The sequence below is a fragment of the Quercus lobata genome, chromosome 5, assembly GCF_001633185.2.
Source record: "Quercus lobata isolate SW786 chromosome 5, ValleyOak3.0 Primary Assembly, whole genome shotgun sequence".
Taxonomy (NCBI): domain Eukaryota; kingdom Viridiplantae; phylum Streptophyta; class Magnoliopsida; order Fagales; family Fagaceae; genus Quercus; species Quercus lobata.
In genome coordinates this window covers 66,481,210-66,495,955 of record NC_044908.1, presented here as the reverse complement: position 1 = coordinate 66,495,955, position 14,746 = coordinate 66,481,210, and the positions used below count along the sequence as shown (strand labels likewise).

Sequence of the window (14,746 nt, the reverse complement as noted above, 5' to 3'; positions counted from 1 at the left end):
CTTTCTCACCATCTTTACCAAGCTCAAATTGAATGACCAACTGTTGTATGACATCCCTGCACTCTTTCATGTTATTTATAAGAGTGTCACCCCTTTAGGAAATTATTTTAGCCAAAGGGAATGGATTCTGCACCGTCTCTCCCTCATCTAAGCATGTGATGCTTATCTATCCTAGCATATGCACATATTGTCCTTTGGTCCATGTAAGAATCCTTGGCTCACAGTATACATAAACCGCGTCTACCATTATAGTTTGGCGGTATCTTTTGTTTCATTTTGTAAGAATTGAGCCCCATCCTTTCAGATGTCATTCAATTTTAACAAATATAAATATAAAGGGAATGGATTCTGCACCGTCTCTCCCTCATCTAAGCATGTGATGCTTATCTATCCTAGCATATGCACATATTGTCCTTTGGTCCATGTAAGAATCCTTGGCTCACAGTATACATAAACCGCGTCTACCATTATAGTTTGGCGGTATCTTTTGTTTCATTTTGTAAGAATTGAGCCCCATCCTTTCAGATGTCATTCAATTTTAACAAATATAAATATATTGTAACTTGTAAGTACTAAAAATGGTAATAGGATATTTTTGACTGGTCAATTCACATAAGCCAAACATTTCTGTCCTGATTGCACTAGCTGGCTATATGAAATTATGAACTGAGCACATCAGTAGACTAAAAGATTTCTTAATTTTATCTTTGAAACCTTATAGAAAATTCACAAGCATTTATAATTCTAGTATTTAAAGAAAATATCCCCTTTTTTTTTTTTTTTTTGCTAAACTAATAATAATAATAATAATATCCTAGTTAGAATTTAAAACCTCAAGATTTTGACAGCCTAATGTAAAATAGGTAGTCAAGTGGTTGGGAACTATATTTATAATGACTATCAGTTTCACAAACTGCATTTTCTAAATCAATTTGTAAAAATGAAAGGCCATTTGGTAGTTGAAAATTGCATTATTCTGTTTTTGTTCTAAGTACTCACCGGGTTAAGTCAATAGATATTGAAGTGTAAGGTCTGTCAAGAGGGTAATCTTCATGTCAACAATCCAGTTTCCTCTTTCCAAGGTCTTTGTAAGGTTTTAATCGTGTGGCATGAATTGTAGATGGACTGTTTTGCTTGTTCGACCCCTTTTCATGCAAAAATGGGTGGAATTTGTGATATGAGGATCACATATAGGTCCATAAACCATCTGATTTCTCCGGTAGTGAAACTAAAATGGAGATTTGCTTCCAATAACTTTGAAATTTTTAATAATCCCTTAAAAGAGATGTTTCCTATGTTGCCTATTATATGTGAAAGTATCCAAGTAATTTTATAGTCATTCAGTCAAAATTTGATCATAATTGCAACAGAATCCATCCCCTTGTGGCCTATAACCAACTCTCTTTTAGCAATCTTTTCTTGAACCATTCAATCATGAAGATCCCTGGTTCATATTCAAAACTTGATCCAACTTGGAAGCTCTCATGTTGCTTCATTAGCTTTTAAAATGCTCAGCATATCAAAATTCCTAGAGGTGAAAAGGCTGTTACGGGTGTAGTAGAGTGAAATAAGACTTGAGCCAAATTATGCTGAGACTCAAATGACCTCATTTGAAGTTCTTTTGAAATGATCCCATTTCAACTGGATTGTTATCTTTATTCATGATCAATTCAGACAGATTCGGTATTTTGATAGATAAATGGTGAACCACTAATTTTGTTTCAGGGAAAAAAAAGCATATTGTTACACTATCAAGAAATGTTTGAGTACCCAAGGAAATCATTTGAGATGCCCATTTGGCCCTTTGATAAACAAGCTTAGAGAGTTAAACAATCTTCATTCCATTGATTCCGAGAATGGTTGCTTGGCCAGATGCATTACTCATACAGCTTTATCCTTGTTGTTATGTGAGTTCGACAAATTGGGCAAGAGGTTAAGACCTGTCCACAATCATAGCATGTCTGCAAAAGATAAAGATAGAATAGCAATTAACCAAAGTTGATTAGAAAAAAATATTGATGTTATCCCTCACAGTTTTGAATTTTAGATTACCTGATGTCCACATCCCAATGCAAGATCTTTCTTACTCCACAAGCACACAGGACAAGTCTGTATGGCAAAAAAGGACTATCAATAAAACAGAACTAAAGATTATAGGTTAATTGAAATCTTACTTATCTATTTTTTATAATTCACTATATCATAGACAAACAGGTCACATGTGTGTGTCAGTGCGGAGAGAAAGCAGAAACCTACCCTGCTGTGTGGAGAATGCTCTGATGATGGAGTAGAATAAGCATAATGAAATCCACTTTCTTGTTCAATGTTGCTTGACCACGTATATCCATTGTTGTGTTCATTGCTATGTACATTATAACGTTCATTGCTGCTTGATTGTATATACTTTGGATAAGGATTTTCTGAAATGCTTCTAACTGGAGGCGGGAGTGGAAATCTCCGAGGAGTTCCTTTTCGGCAGCTGCAAGAAAGTAAGAAGGTAAGCATTCAAAATATTTGAGCATTCTTTTACTAACATGTCATATGTGAAAGTGTGTGCTAGTCAGTAGAGACAATACCCCAGAAGTTGCAGGTCCATTGTAGCTCTGTATTGTGATGGTATCTCCATTAGTGCAGCCAAAGCAAACTCTGTCTCTTTCTTGGATGCAGGGATGTACTTCAACATGATTTCAGTGAAATTTACAAACTGCATCAAACAAGTCACGACAGGGTAAAAACCTAGCTAGAAATGTTGCATAATTTGCTCAATTCAGTTTCTTACCTGGAAATTATCAAAAGCCCGAGATGGAATGTTGTCATCAAACTCATGCATTATGTCCCATGGTCCATCACCAACTCCAACCAAAACTATTGACAAAGGATAATTACTACAAAAGGGATAATAAGGCCTTCAGATTTTGTGGAAGACATATCACTTAAAATAAGGTGCTCAAGTAATATAGTATTACAACCTCGCTTTCACAATAGCATTGATGGTACTTCTCTCTTGAGGACTAAAGTTACCAGAACCGGTGTTCACACTTCTTGTTACCTTGCAAATCATGTTAAAATCAAGAACATGAGGTTAAGAAGACCATAAAGCAAAATAGGGAAGTGGGGAGATGAAAACAGACGCAACATCAATTGAATTTACTATAATCTTTCCAATAAGTCTGAGAGAAGAAATTTTTATTGTAGCATTCAGATAAAAGAAAATATTCAAGTCATGTCACTAACCTGTCCATCAGCAATGATCATAAGAACATGATACTGACCACCACTATTGTCAACTATTCCAATTGCAGTTTCGATGATCGGAGCAAAAGATGTTGGACCTGTCATATCAGAATAGAACAATTGAACTATAGAAATTACTCAGGAGGAAAGTGAAACAAAAACCAACATTGGGAAAGTAATTCAACCAACCAGCTAGATGTACTTGTGGCACTATTTCTCGATAACAAGAAAGTACTTCCTCAAATCCATTACAAGGTTTTTCATCTGGATGAAAACTAAAAACTTCTTGATCATGTGTAGTTGCTGCAAAAGCATGACAAATTTTACACTATTATGCTTTGAACTACGCTAAATTGACACATACAACAGAGAGATTGTGTGTGTGTGATGTATGTTTCTATCTGAGCGGAAAGTTTTACTGATACTGACCATCGCCAAACCCATAACAAGGAATAAGGTTATCCTCATCAAATGCTGAAAGCGTCCTGCCAATTATTGATATTGCCTGTTCATATGGATTTGAGTGATCTCCAAGGTGATGCAGGCTCCTATGGTTGAAAGATCGTGCGCCTGTCCACTCATTACTCTTTGTGAAATCAATGCCAACAATAAGATTGGAAGATTCAAGACCAGCTTGGTGAAGAGCTTGTGTCACCTATAATGTATAATCAAATATTAGGATCCAAGATTAATAACTAACTCTAATAACATATAAGGTTCAATCTATAATTACCATTAAGAGTAGGGATCAGGAGTATGAAATGTAGTGCATACATTAAGAATAGTATAATTTTATCAACTAAACTCAACTCTCTGACCATTTTTAGTGTACATGAAAGAGAGACAAGAAAAGCCCTCAATTTTTTTTCAATAATAATAGACTAGAAAGTGTGAAAGCCACTAGAGGAGGCATTGTTTTTCTTTACCATGATTAACAAGGGAGAGAGAGTTAATTATTCAAATATCAGTTCTAAGTATTTGATTCTTCAATGATGATTTATAAGTGTAATCCAATTTCCTGATCTATGCTGCATTTATTAATTATTATAATCAGCAATGGAAATTTATAACATGTGTGTGCTTACATAGCATAGGCATTCCAAATTTTCCAGTTATCAGAATGGCCTGGAAGAAAGCTTAGAAAAATACAAGCATATATCTTTTTCATGGAATTCCATAAGCATAATACCTGTTCCAGAGAGTGGTAGTCGTCACCAATTCTTTTGTACCTTGACTGCAGCTTGCTTCTTCTTTCATAATCAGCGTAATTTCCTGGATAAGGAGAGGATGAAGAGCCAAGGTCTGATTGAGAAGCATAACCATATGAAGTATCATGGTTGAAACTGTATCGTGGACTGTCAGATTTAGATGATTTGCCTCCCATGTTAATGTCTCAACTCACTACTGCTATAAAAATTTGATAATGTTCTTCTTCTGCAGAGGCCCTCTAACTGTGGCACAAACTACATGTTGAAATTTGATCAGTCTTGTTCAATAGCAAGCTTTGAGCTACTAATCATTTTGCAAAAAGGGATATTCAAGTCCTCAAGCCAATTACAAAATCATATACAAAATTGCCAATCAAAAATAAATAAGCCAATCCTATTAAACTCCAAAATCTCTAAAAAAAGAAAATTACAAAAGGTATCTGAAATTCTGGTGTTTACTTCTCAGAGGTGAACAATTGTAATCCCAACATTCCCTGGGCCACATATCAATCCACCAGATACATAGTAAAAACAAATATCAATACCCAAATATCACCAATACAAGATATTCCACAAGACAAAATAGAAATCCAAAGAGTATAATAACTATGCTTACTGGGAAATTTCTAATTCTATTAGAATAACAATATACTGTCTTTAAAACCTTACCTGAAAAGCAACCCGTATAAGTATACAAAACCAATCAGAAAAAAGCAATCTGTATTAGATCAAATGTAAATAGATCAAAAGCTTGGTACAGAATTCATGTGTCTTATGCTAAGAAGGCAGAGAGATAATAAGTGGAGGCAGATACAAAGATGAAAAAACACTGTTGAATCAATTTCAATAACATAGATGTCAACACTGACTTGTCAAAATCAAGAAAAGACCAAGAACTTCCTTAGAAACCGACTTTCATGGAAATAAACTTGAAAGCAATAGTTGCCTAATATTCAGCTTTAACTATCATTTGGAACCTAGTGAGAAATTGTTTGTCATCTAGAAACTGTTTACCAATAAGAGTGGAAGTAACCTTCAAGGAAATTTCCATGCAACCACAAAACTCCTCAACTTTACTCAGAATGTCAACACGAGATGATTATTACAACATAAATTTAACCCCAAAAACACACACACAAAGCTTATTTGACCATCCCAAGGACTTCTTGGTATTCACTGCATTACCTCTGTGGAAGGATGATGAGGATGATTATGTGCAGGATATATTTGTTGTCCACTTCTCGAATTTCGCAAAACCAACTTATATAAATGGAGCCAGTTTTAAAAAGAAAGACAATAATTAAATTCTAATTTTTTTTTTCTTTGAGCTATTTGCAATTCTTAATCTTAGCCTGTATGTTTAGGATAACCTTAAAACTATGATGTTTTCTTACAAATTGTCGAGGCAATGAATATGATTTTTACTATTTAGGTTAAGGCCAACCACAGGTCGAGAAAATATAAAAGAATTCTCCTCTAGCCATATAAATTAAATAACTCTCTAAAAAATCACAAATTAAAACTATCCATACATTAGTATAAAAAAAATAAGTTGATATAACAATAAATATGATTCGGGCCACATCAACAACATAATTAATAAATTCATAATTATTATCTTTTTTGTTCTGTGTTTAAAATTTAACACATCAATTAATAACATATCCTAACATCAATCTTTATGTGACTTCAAGTGTAATTGTTTACGGTACTATAGCCATCTCACCTTTATGAAAAGTATTATGGTTCAAATCTACAATCTTCATTGATGTAAGTGGCAATAATTGAATTATTAAAAAATAAAAAAATTATAGTAATTATTTAACCTTTACTGGCTATGTATGGCTCAGTAGAGTCTCAATCAATCTATTATTAAAATCCGAAACCCTCCGACTTAATCCAAGTGCTCTGCCCTCTAATCTTTGTCAATTCTAGTTTCCAACAATATTAAAATCCAATTCGCTAGCAATACGCAAAAAAGTCTAGTGCTATTTTCCACTTTGCTGTTAGAAAATGTATTTCAAGTGTCCAATCATATGCGACTAAAAGTGCCACGTGGAACAATACTATTAGTCTTTCAGACTCGTTTCACTGCCACTTTTATAGTCTTCCAACCACCAAATACAGTGACCTATGCAATGACATCCCTGGGTTTTCGTCATCAATATTCCTTTTCTTTAATTTTTTTTTTTTAATTCCTTAGTTAGCAAGAAATAAATTAACAAAAAGAGTTGAATCAACCATAATGGAAGAGCTTATCCCTATTTCCAACGTAATAACTTTTTTTAAGCAAAATATAATCTTTTTTTTAGTTTATAAAGTTGAATAGGTTGTCAAGAATCTTATAATTCAATTGACATTTTTAAATATTTATGGAAACAGTTTAAATTCCCTCGCCTTCGAGTCCTCAACTCTTGAATTTATAAAATAAAAATAAAATATATTTTAAAAAAAAAAGCCTCCCTGGGTTACATAATGCAAAAGCTGGTCAATGAGATCCAACCATATCATTGGGTCTAGAAATATTGGGCGAATTATGCTAGGGATACAACTTTTGACATAATTTTGTGTCACAACTTGCCACATGATGAGTTGTGATTGGTAAAAGTGTATCCCCACATGACCCACTAACATAATCTTACCAATTATAACTCGTCACATGACGAGTTGTGGTACAAAATTATGCCAAAAGTTGTGTCCCTAGCATAATTCATATTGGGCCAGTATAACCTAAAAATGGGCCTCTTGGTATGTCTCTCTTGGGGCAAATTTTACGTCCAATGGCCTGTAGAACTTGAGCAGCTGTCTAGCCTCGTCCACCAAATGACCCAACCTGGATCAATATAATAACATTTGTGCATCATAGATGGCACTTCTTGATTTTTTTAACAATAATATTTAAGTTTAAATTTATCATCACCCAACTATTAGAGTATCAAAAAATAATCAAAGTGCCTATCTAATTTAGTGTATCAAATAAGAGTACGATATAGGATATTTCCAACACACTAGATATTTTGTTTATACCCACCTAATAACATCCAAGGACTAGACCTCATGATTGATTTAATTTTTTTCATTACACAAATTTATTACTTTTAATTGGATTTTTTTTTAACCCACAGTTTCCAATTGGATATTATTTTCTATTTGATCTAGAAAATCATCTTTTATGCACAATTTGAAATACAAAAAATTATAAATTTTATATTTGATTAATGACATATTTATTGGTCTCGAATTATCTTAAAATTTTGTAAGCATAAAGAGTATAAGAAGAAAATTTAGTCTAACGATGGATTTGTTAAAATTCACATTTAATTAAAAGTTATTAGATCAATATATATAAAAACAGGTACCTCAACTGTTATAGCCTAAACTTTTGCCATGTGGCACATATACATGTATTTTTTGACAATTTGATAGTTACAAGTTACAAGTTACAAGGGGGAATAAGAGATTTGAATCATAGATGTTTCTATTAGAGACATTAGGAGATAACAACCGGTTGAGTTAAAAGGGCCTTGAAGAGTTGTGGATTCTCATTAGCTCAACTGATAAAGTCTCTTATTGTCAAATAAGAGATTTGGACTTCAATCGTCACCTACATTGAAAATCAATTGGTATCTAGACTTAACGATAAAGAACAAACATTATGTAATGGACGACATAAGTTTAAAATACTATTGATGATGTCAAAATCGTCAATTGGGTCACTCGTTCAATTCAGATCATTAGACGATCTTGTAGGACCTGCAAGATAAAAGAGAGATAGATTGAAGAGACCACCGGGTTGTGCCCGGTGGGGGAGCCTCCGATGCTTAAGTTAGTATCAGTCCATATATTTTGTATATAGATAGTGTTTTGTAGTAGTTTTTGACATACCCTAGCTAGTGAGACTAATTGTCCCTTTTATAGGTGACTTAGGTAGTTGTTGTACATAAATTAGGGTGATTATTACCTTGATTGTAACGTTTTTTGTCTTGATGAGAGTTTAAGACCTTTGATGGTCGTTATTGAATGTGTTGAGCACTTATCTTTGATGGTCTACTAATGATGCAAGGTCATCCATATTAATGGACGACCTTAATGATTTTTCTGTACTCATCAGTTGCCCCCCATTCCCAAGTCTGATTTTGCTTTATGTTGGTCAGGCTTAGGGAATATTCTTGACTTGTTTAGATTCAGGCTTCTTTATCTTCAACTACTTTCTTCTTCAAGAATGGTAGTATTTTTGCGATGACTTTTTAGTATATGCCTTTTGGAGGTCTTTTTAGACATTCGAGGGATCATAGCTTGATCTTGAAAGTGAGCTAATTTCTTTGGATGATCATTTTTTATCATTGCTGAAGAGCAAGCTAATTTCTTTGGACGACCATTCTTGATCACTTCGATGCTTCTTCTTTTATTCATTTTTTGGTTGTCACGTTTGTGTGAGAATCCTTGTCTGCTTACACTCATCTAAGGGAATTTTAGTCACTTAGCCACTTTTAGGTGACTTACATCCAGTTACGGAGCTTCGCCATTTAGACTTCGTTAGTGATTTGCATCGGTCTAGTGGAATCTTGTCCATATTTTTTTTTTGGTGACTTACATCTATTTAAGGAATCTTGTCACTTAGGCTTTATCAGTGATTTACATCCGTCTTGGCGGAATCTTATCACTTATCCATTTTTTGGTGACTTACATCCGTTTAAGAAATCTTGTCACTTAGGCTTCGTCAGTGATCTACATCCGTCTTGGTGAAATTTTATCACTTAGCCATTTTTTGGTGACTTACATCCATTTAAGGCTTCGTCAGTAATTTATATCCGTCTTGGCAGAATCTTATCACTTAGCCATTTTTTGGTGACTTACATCCATTTAAGGTTTCGTCAGTGATTTACATCCGTCTTGACGGAATCTTATCACTTCCATTTTTTGGTGACTTACATCCATTTAAGGCTTCGTTAGTGATTTACATCCGTCTTGGCGGAATCTTATCACTTAGCAATTTTTTGGTGACTTACATCCATTTAAAGAATCTTGTCACTTAGGCTTCGTCAGTGATTTACATCCGTCTTGGTAGAATCTTATCACTTAGCCATTTTTTGGTGACTTACATCCATTTAAGGAATCTTGTCACTTATTGCTGGAAAGATTCCTTCACGCTATGTCATTTTGGACCTTCTTGAGGCCATGTTGATATCTGCATTAAGTAGCACATGCACTTGCCAAGACTTTGTTATACAAGAATTTTAGAACAATTCATATATAAATAATAAGTTACCAATAGCCTAGGTGGACCTTTTTCTTATTTCCTTATCATCCTAAAGTTTTACCTCTTTCGTGATTTGTCTAGTAATGCATATATTTTTGCATGAAACCTTACTAGGTGTAAATTTTTATAGATAAATATAAAAGATATAGAGATAAATGTGTTACCTTAAATGATGATATTATTTTGTCACATACCCCGATCTTTTTATTGCTGGGATCTTCCTAACTAGCTCTTCCTTATTTAAGATGAAGAGCTCTTCTCTTTTCAAGATTTTATTTTTTTTTATTTTTTTTAAGCTCAACGTGATACTTCATATCTAAGGCCTGGATCTCTTTTGCTTCAATTTTTTGAAGGCGTAAAAACTAGGCCGCGTTTTTGCCCCCGTTCAGATGTGAAAAGTACAATTCTCGTTTGTTGACGACTAGAGGAATGGTCTATCACGATTGGAACTTTTCTTTTTTCTTTTTTTTTTTTGGTGTGCTTTGATGACTATGGTCATTGCTGTTTGTAATAGCAATTTCCTCTTACTTCTTCTTTAATTGTACACTTAAGTCACTTCAATAGTGCTAGCTGCATGACAATGTACAAATGTGCAATTGCGTGCTATACAAGACGAAGTGCATTCTATACAAATCAAAGAGGAGTATAAAAATTGAAGCTATTTGACTATATGCTTCTTTAAATTGGTCTTTGTTAGGTGCTTGCACCGGATATTATTTTTAAAGCAATTTAAAAAGATTTTGGTGAGCGGAAATTTGTTGAGACTTAAACTCATGAGCATATTGTGAACACAATCATCTAATATTTTAAGTTTAGGAAACTTAATAGAACTTCTCAGATTCATGACGATGAAACATATGCTACTAATAATATAGTCATATTGATTGTGATAATTGTAACAATTTTATAGTAATATTTTCAACATGTTCCACATACACAATTGTAATAATCATGCAAGCTTGATATTATTTAGTTTCAATAAAATAATTGCATGGATAATTAAAAAGAAAGAAAGAAATGAATTACCTCAATGGAAGACCTTAAATCTCGATACTATTTTGTACATACCTCGATCTTTTCATTGTTGTAGTCTTCTTGATGAACTCTTTGTCATTTACTTATGGAGCTCTTCCTCATTGGATTTGTACAACTCCATAATTTACAAGAGTTAAACTCAGCATTTGTGATGTTACACAACTTATAGCTATATCTTTATTTTCTTCTTAAGGGTTTTTCTTCGTCAAGTTATGACATCCCCTTAGAAAATTTGGAATATCTATTTTTTGCAAATCTGAAGCTAGTAATCTAGCAAACCTCTTATAGGTTTACATATTATACAAAATTTTGGGTGAATTGATATAGCTTACATCCAAACAATATCATTTCATGTAAGAGTATGAAAACTTAGTGAGGATTAAAGCCACACTTAATGTCATGCGATCAAACCGAATTGTCTTATTTTATGCATGGAGCACATGCTCTATAGGCAATTCAACCATTTCCACTTTTTTCTTTGTTTTGATGGTAGTAGAATAGAAAAAGAAATGGACGAACTTAAGATCATTTGATCGGTTAGAGATCAAAAGTCTAAAATAGGTCGCACTATCTAAAGTAGATATTACTAATCAAGCCTTTTAACTTTAGCAAGAAATTATCTAGCCTTTTGTGTCAATTGTGCATGTTTGTACTAATCTTGTGATTTAGCAATTTGCCTTTCCAACAATCGTTTTCATAATTATTATCCTATTCTTGTGCAACTAAATAACACTTGGCAAAGTGTTTAAACTTCTTAAAGAGTGTTGGAATTCAGTGTGTTTAATGATATTTGCCATTATGATAAACAATCATCATATTTTTCATGGTAAACGGTTATGATCTTATTTTAAATTTATAGCTAGGTTTTTATTTGTCAATAATGATATTTGTCATTATGTATAAAACTTGACTTAAAACGTTGTTGCAAATGAGATAAAAGGAAAAGAAAATTTTAAATCTGACCTTAAGGCTCAAGAACTGGGCAGCATCGTTGCTATGTTTTGTTCCAGCTGCTTGAAGATGTAAATATATCTAGAGGGTTTGCCCCCTGTTCAGACATGAACGGTGCAATTCTTATCTGACAACGACCAGAGGAATCGTCTATCATGGTTTGAACTTGTATTTTCCTTTCTTTGGGCTTAATCTTATTTTTGACTGGAGTGCTTTGACCATGGTCATTTAAGACGACTCACTTCGATAGAGCTAGCTGCATTTCGTTAGGAATGACAATATACAAATAGGCAATTGCATGTTGCACAATAATTGATGTCATTCGACAAAGCGTACTCTATATAAATCACAGAGAAGTATTATATGATGTATACAAAATGAAGCTATATTATATGCTTCTTTAAAGTGTCGAGACTACAGTAGAGATCGTCGATTATTTTGGATTCTCCTATTCTCAACAGGTTTCTCTTTATTTTTACAATTTTTTTTTTCTTTGGTAGGCTCACATGTAGCAATCTTTATAAGGCTATTTTCCATGTAGTTGTCCTTTGTCATAAGATTACTATTAAACTTGGTAGTCCACCGGTGTTTCGAGTAATTCAACCAATTGGTTGAACCCCCTCACACACATTCTATTTGAATCTATATGAGGGTAGATATATATACTCCTTTTTAACCTTGCTCAATGGGTATTCAACTTTCAAAATAACACAACATTGCAAATATTAAAAGGTAAAAAGAGATGAATTATTAAATAATGCAATCCATCACTTTCCGCTTTTGAGCACAACCAGTAGTTATCTTAGGATTTGGCTTCTCTTTCTTGACATCCATATATTATTATGGTATTTAGAGTGATGATGCCAAAGATTATGCAATGCCTTAAATATAAACTATATACGTTACACTTGACAATTAAGTTTTAGAAAGTTAACAGGAGGAAGAGTAAGGTTTTAATTACCTGTTGGCCTTGGAGACTTTTTTAGAAATTGAATACCTGAGCCCACCTTTGCAAGGATGTTAGAACATTCATGCTTGGCTTGGAACCACTTTGTGCACATGACAAGTGACTTGGATGTGTGTACTGGGTTTTTGGTATCCTTTCAAGTTGATTCCTCTTCAATGAGCTCTTCTTTGTTGGGTTGATATTGGCTTCAAAGATATTAGGGCTTGATTCGCCATTTGTGATGTCAAAGGAATTTTCACAATCTTTGGTTGTATTCCCCTTTTCTACTTAAGACTTTTTGATCTATTTCTTGGCTGTTTCTTTTTGACAAGTTCTCATTCTAAAGCTTATGAACTTAAGAATATAGGTACATTAAATAATCAAGTACTTTTACTGTGCAAAGTGTTAGACTTGGAGTAGCATTGTCAAGTAAGAAATTCACAAATATTATTAACCAGAAATATATAAAATTTGTTGTGGCTTAAGGATGGTATATGTTGATGCATCTATGACATAGTCTTTAGCATAGTATCCCTTAGTGTGTTACATAACACAAATATGTATGTGCATAAAATGTAATTTATTTCGTATTGAGCATTAAAATTATGGCTCAACTTATGAAAGTATGATGCACAAGCATATAGATACCACCAAAGTTTTCATGAATATGTGTGGTGAGATTTGTGTATAAATGGAACAATTTTTGTGCTCTATTTTCAAAGTCAAAGCAACACGTATATATACATGGAAAATTTTGAACAATAAACTTTGTTCATTCTATGGTAGAACATTTCAAGATATTGATTCTAAATATCTTTATATAGATTGGCATAAAATTTACAATTTTTTCAATCACAAACTTGCATTCCTTTTTTATTTGATATGGATAACAGATCCTTTGACCCAAAAATAACATTTAACACATTTGACTGAAGGCCCCAAGGAGCATTCATAGGAGGATCCTTAACGCCCATTAGGAAATTCACTACCTTTCTTTAGGCAGAATTTTCTTTGAAAACCTTAGATTTAAGTTCAAAATTCTAAAAATGCAACCAAATAACTTCTGGTTTTAATGCCTAAACTTGGGGTTTATAAATTTGGAAAGGCAGTAAGATTTGACTCCACCTCTTTAATGTCCAAAATTATGAGATAAATTTTGGTTTCGTTATTCTTTAATACTCAAAATTAATACCTTTAAATTTGGGAAAAAAAAAAAAAAACAAAACAAAACAAAACAAAGGTTGGGAGTTTTTACCTTAAACAGTTCTTAACAGCAATGTTTAAATGTTGGAATATCATAAATTCATAACCATGTCCGATAAACATAACATGAGCATTATATCATATGGTGCATGAGCATATAGGCATCACAGAAAGTTATCACCTTGTAAAGAAGATATTTGAGGAATCTTAGTTTGAAACCGAAGCAATATCTCCTTTTTTTTCTTTTTTTTTTTCTTATCTTAGCAAGATGCACTAGGAAAGAAAAGTGGTGATATGAAAAGTCATAATGCATGCATATCAACTAGGATGTTATGCTATGATTATATTAGGAAATATAATAAGACAATTTTTAATGGCCATAAATAGGATAACAAGGCTATAAAGTCTGGCTCTAATAGGAATCTTATAGAGGAAACGTTGAGTCTCCCCATTGACTAATCCTTTTTATTTACCATATATATTATATATCTAGGTAGGCTGTAACTATTAAAGCCTCACAGTTGTACAAATATTTACATCCCCTTTTGAACAAGCACATCTCTCATACATGAGATATCACCAAACATTCTCCACTTTTCTAAGTAAATATATGCTTCTCTATTTAGTTTATGAATAGCCTTATATTTTAGTTTAGCAAAGCAATATTGTTTGAGGGAATTAATGAGGGGCGTGAGTCATGGATAACAGATGGATAAAGGATCCATTACGGTCCAAACATGCCAATATATGCATTGTGGAGGCACTTTTAATAATCAAGAAGTAAATAGAAATTTTGGGTACATACTTTCCAATACTGCTTCCTCCATTTGCTTTGTTTATGGCCTTGCTCCTTGGCGAGAGGTAGCCTCTTTGCTCTTCCCTCATTATTGTATGCCCACTTTGGGACTT

The 14,746-nt window shown here is 33.2% G+C and overlaps 1 protein-coding gene across 3 annotated transcripts; it reads right to left on the bottom strand.

Annotated features, from left to right (window-relative positions):
- Positions 1-1,619: 1,619 nt before the first annotated feature.
- LOC115992961 (E3 ubiquitin-protein ligase RGLG5-like) lies at positions 1,620-5,710 on the bottom strand. Of its 3 annotated transcripts, none has more exons than XM_031117212.1 (11): positions 5,628-5,710; positions 4,424-4,697; positions 3,664-3,889; positions 3,424-3,537; positions 3,235-3,332; positions 2,970-3,049; positions 2,780-2,885; positions 2,577-2,704; positions 2,257-2,479; positions 2,053-2,109; positions 1,620-1,961 (listed from the first exon to the last, which is right to left on the bottom strand). In XM_031117212.1, the coding sequence occupies exons 2-11, from the start codon at positions 4,616-4,618 to the stop codon at positions 1,878-1,880; spliced, it is 1,311 nt and encodes a 436-aa protein (XP_030973072.1). In that variant the 5' UTR covers positions 4,619-4,697; positions 5,628-5,710; the 3' UTR covers positions 1,620-1,877. The 3 variants fall into 3 exon arrangements, with proteins under 3 accessions (XP_030973072.1, XP_030973071.1, XP_030973070.1); XM_031117211.1 differs by lacking the exon at positions 5,628-5,710 and adding an exon at positions 5,112-5,583 and having other exon boundaries at positions 4,424-4,936; XM_031117210.1 differs by lacking the exon at positions 5,628-5,710 and adding an exon at positions 5,112-5,583.
- Between the last annotated feature and the right edge of the window lie 9,036 nt (positions 5,711-14,746).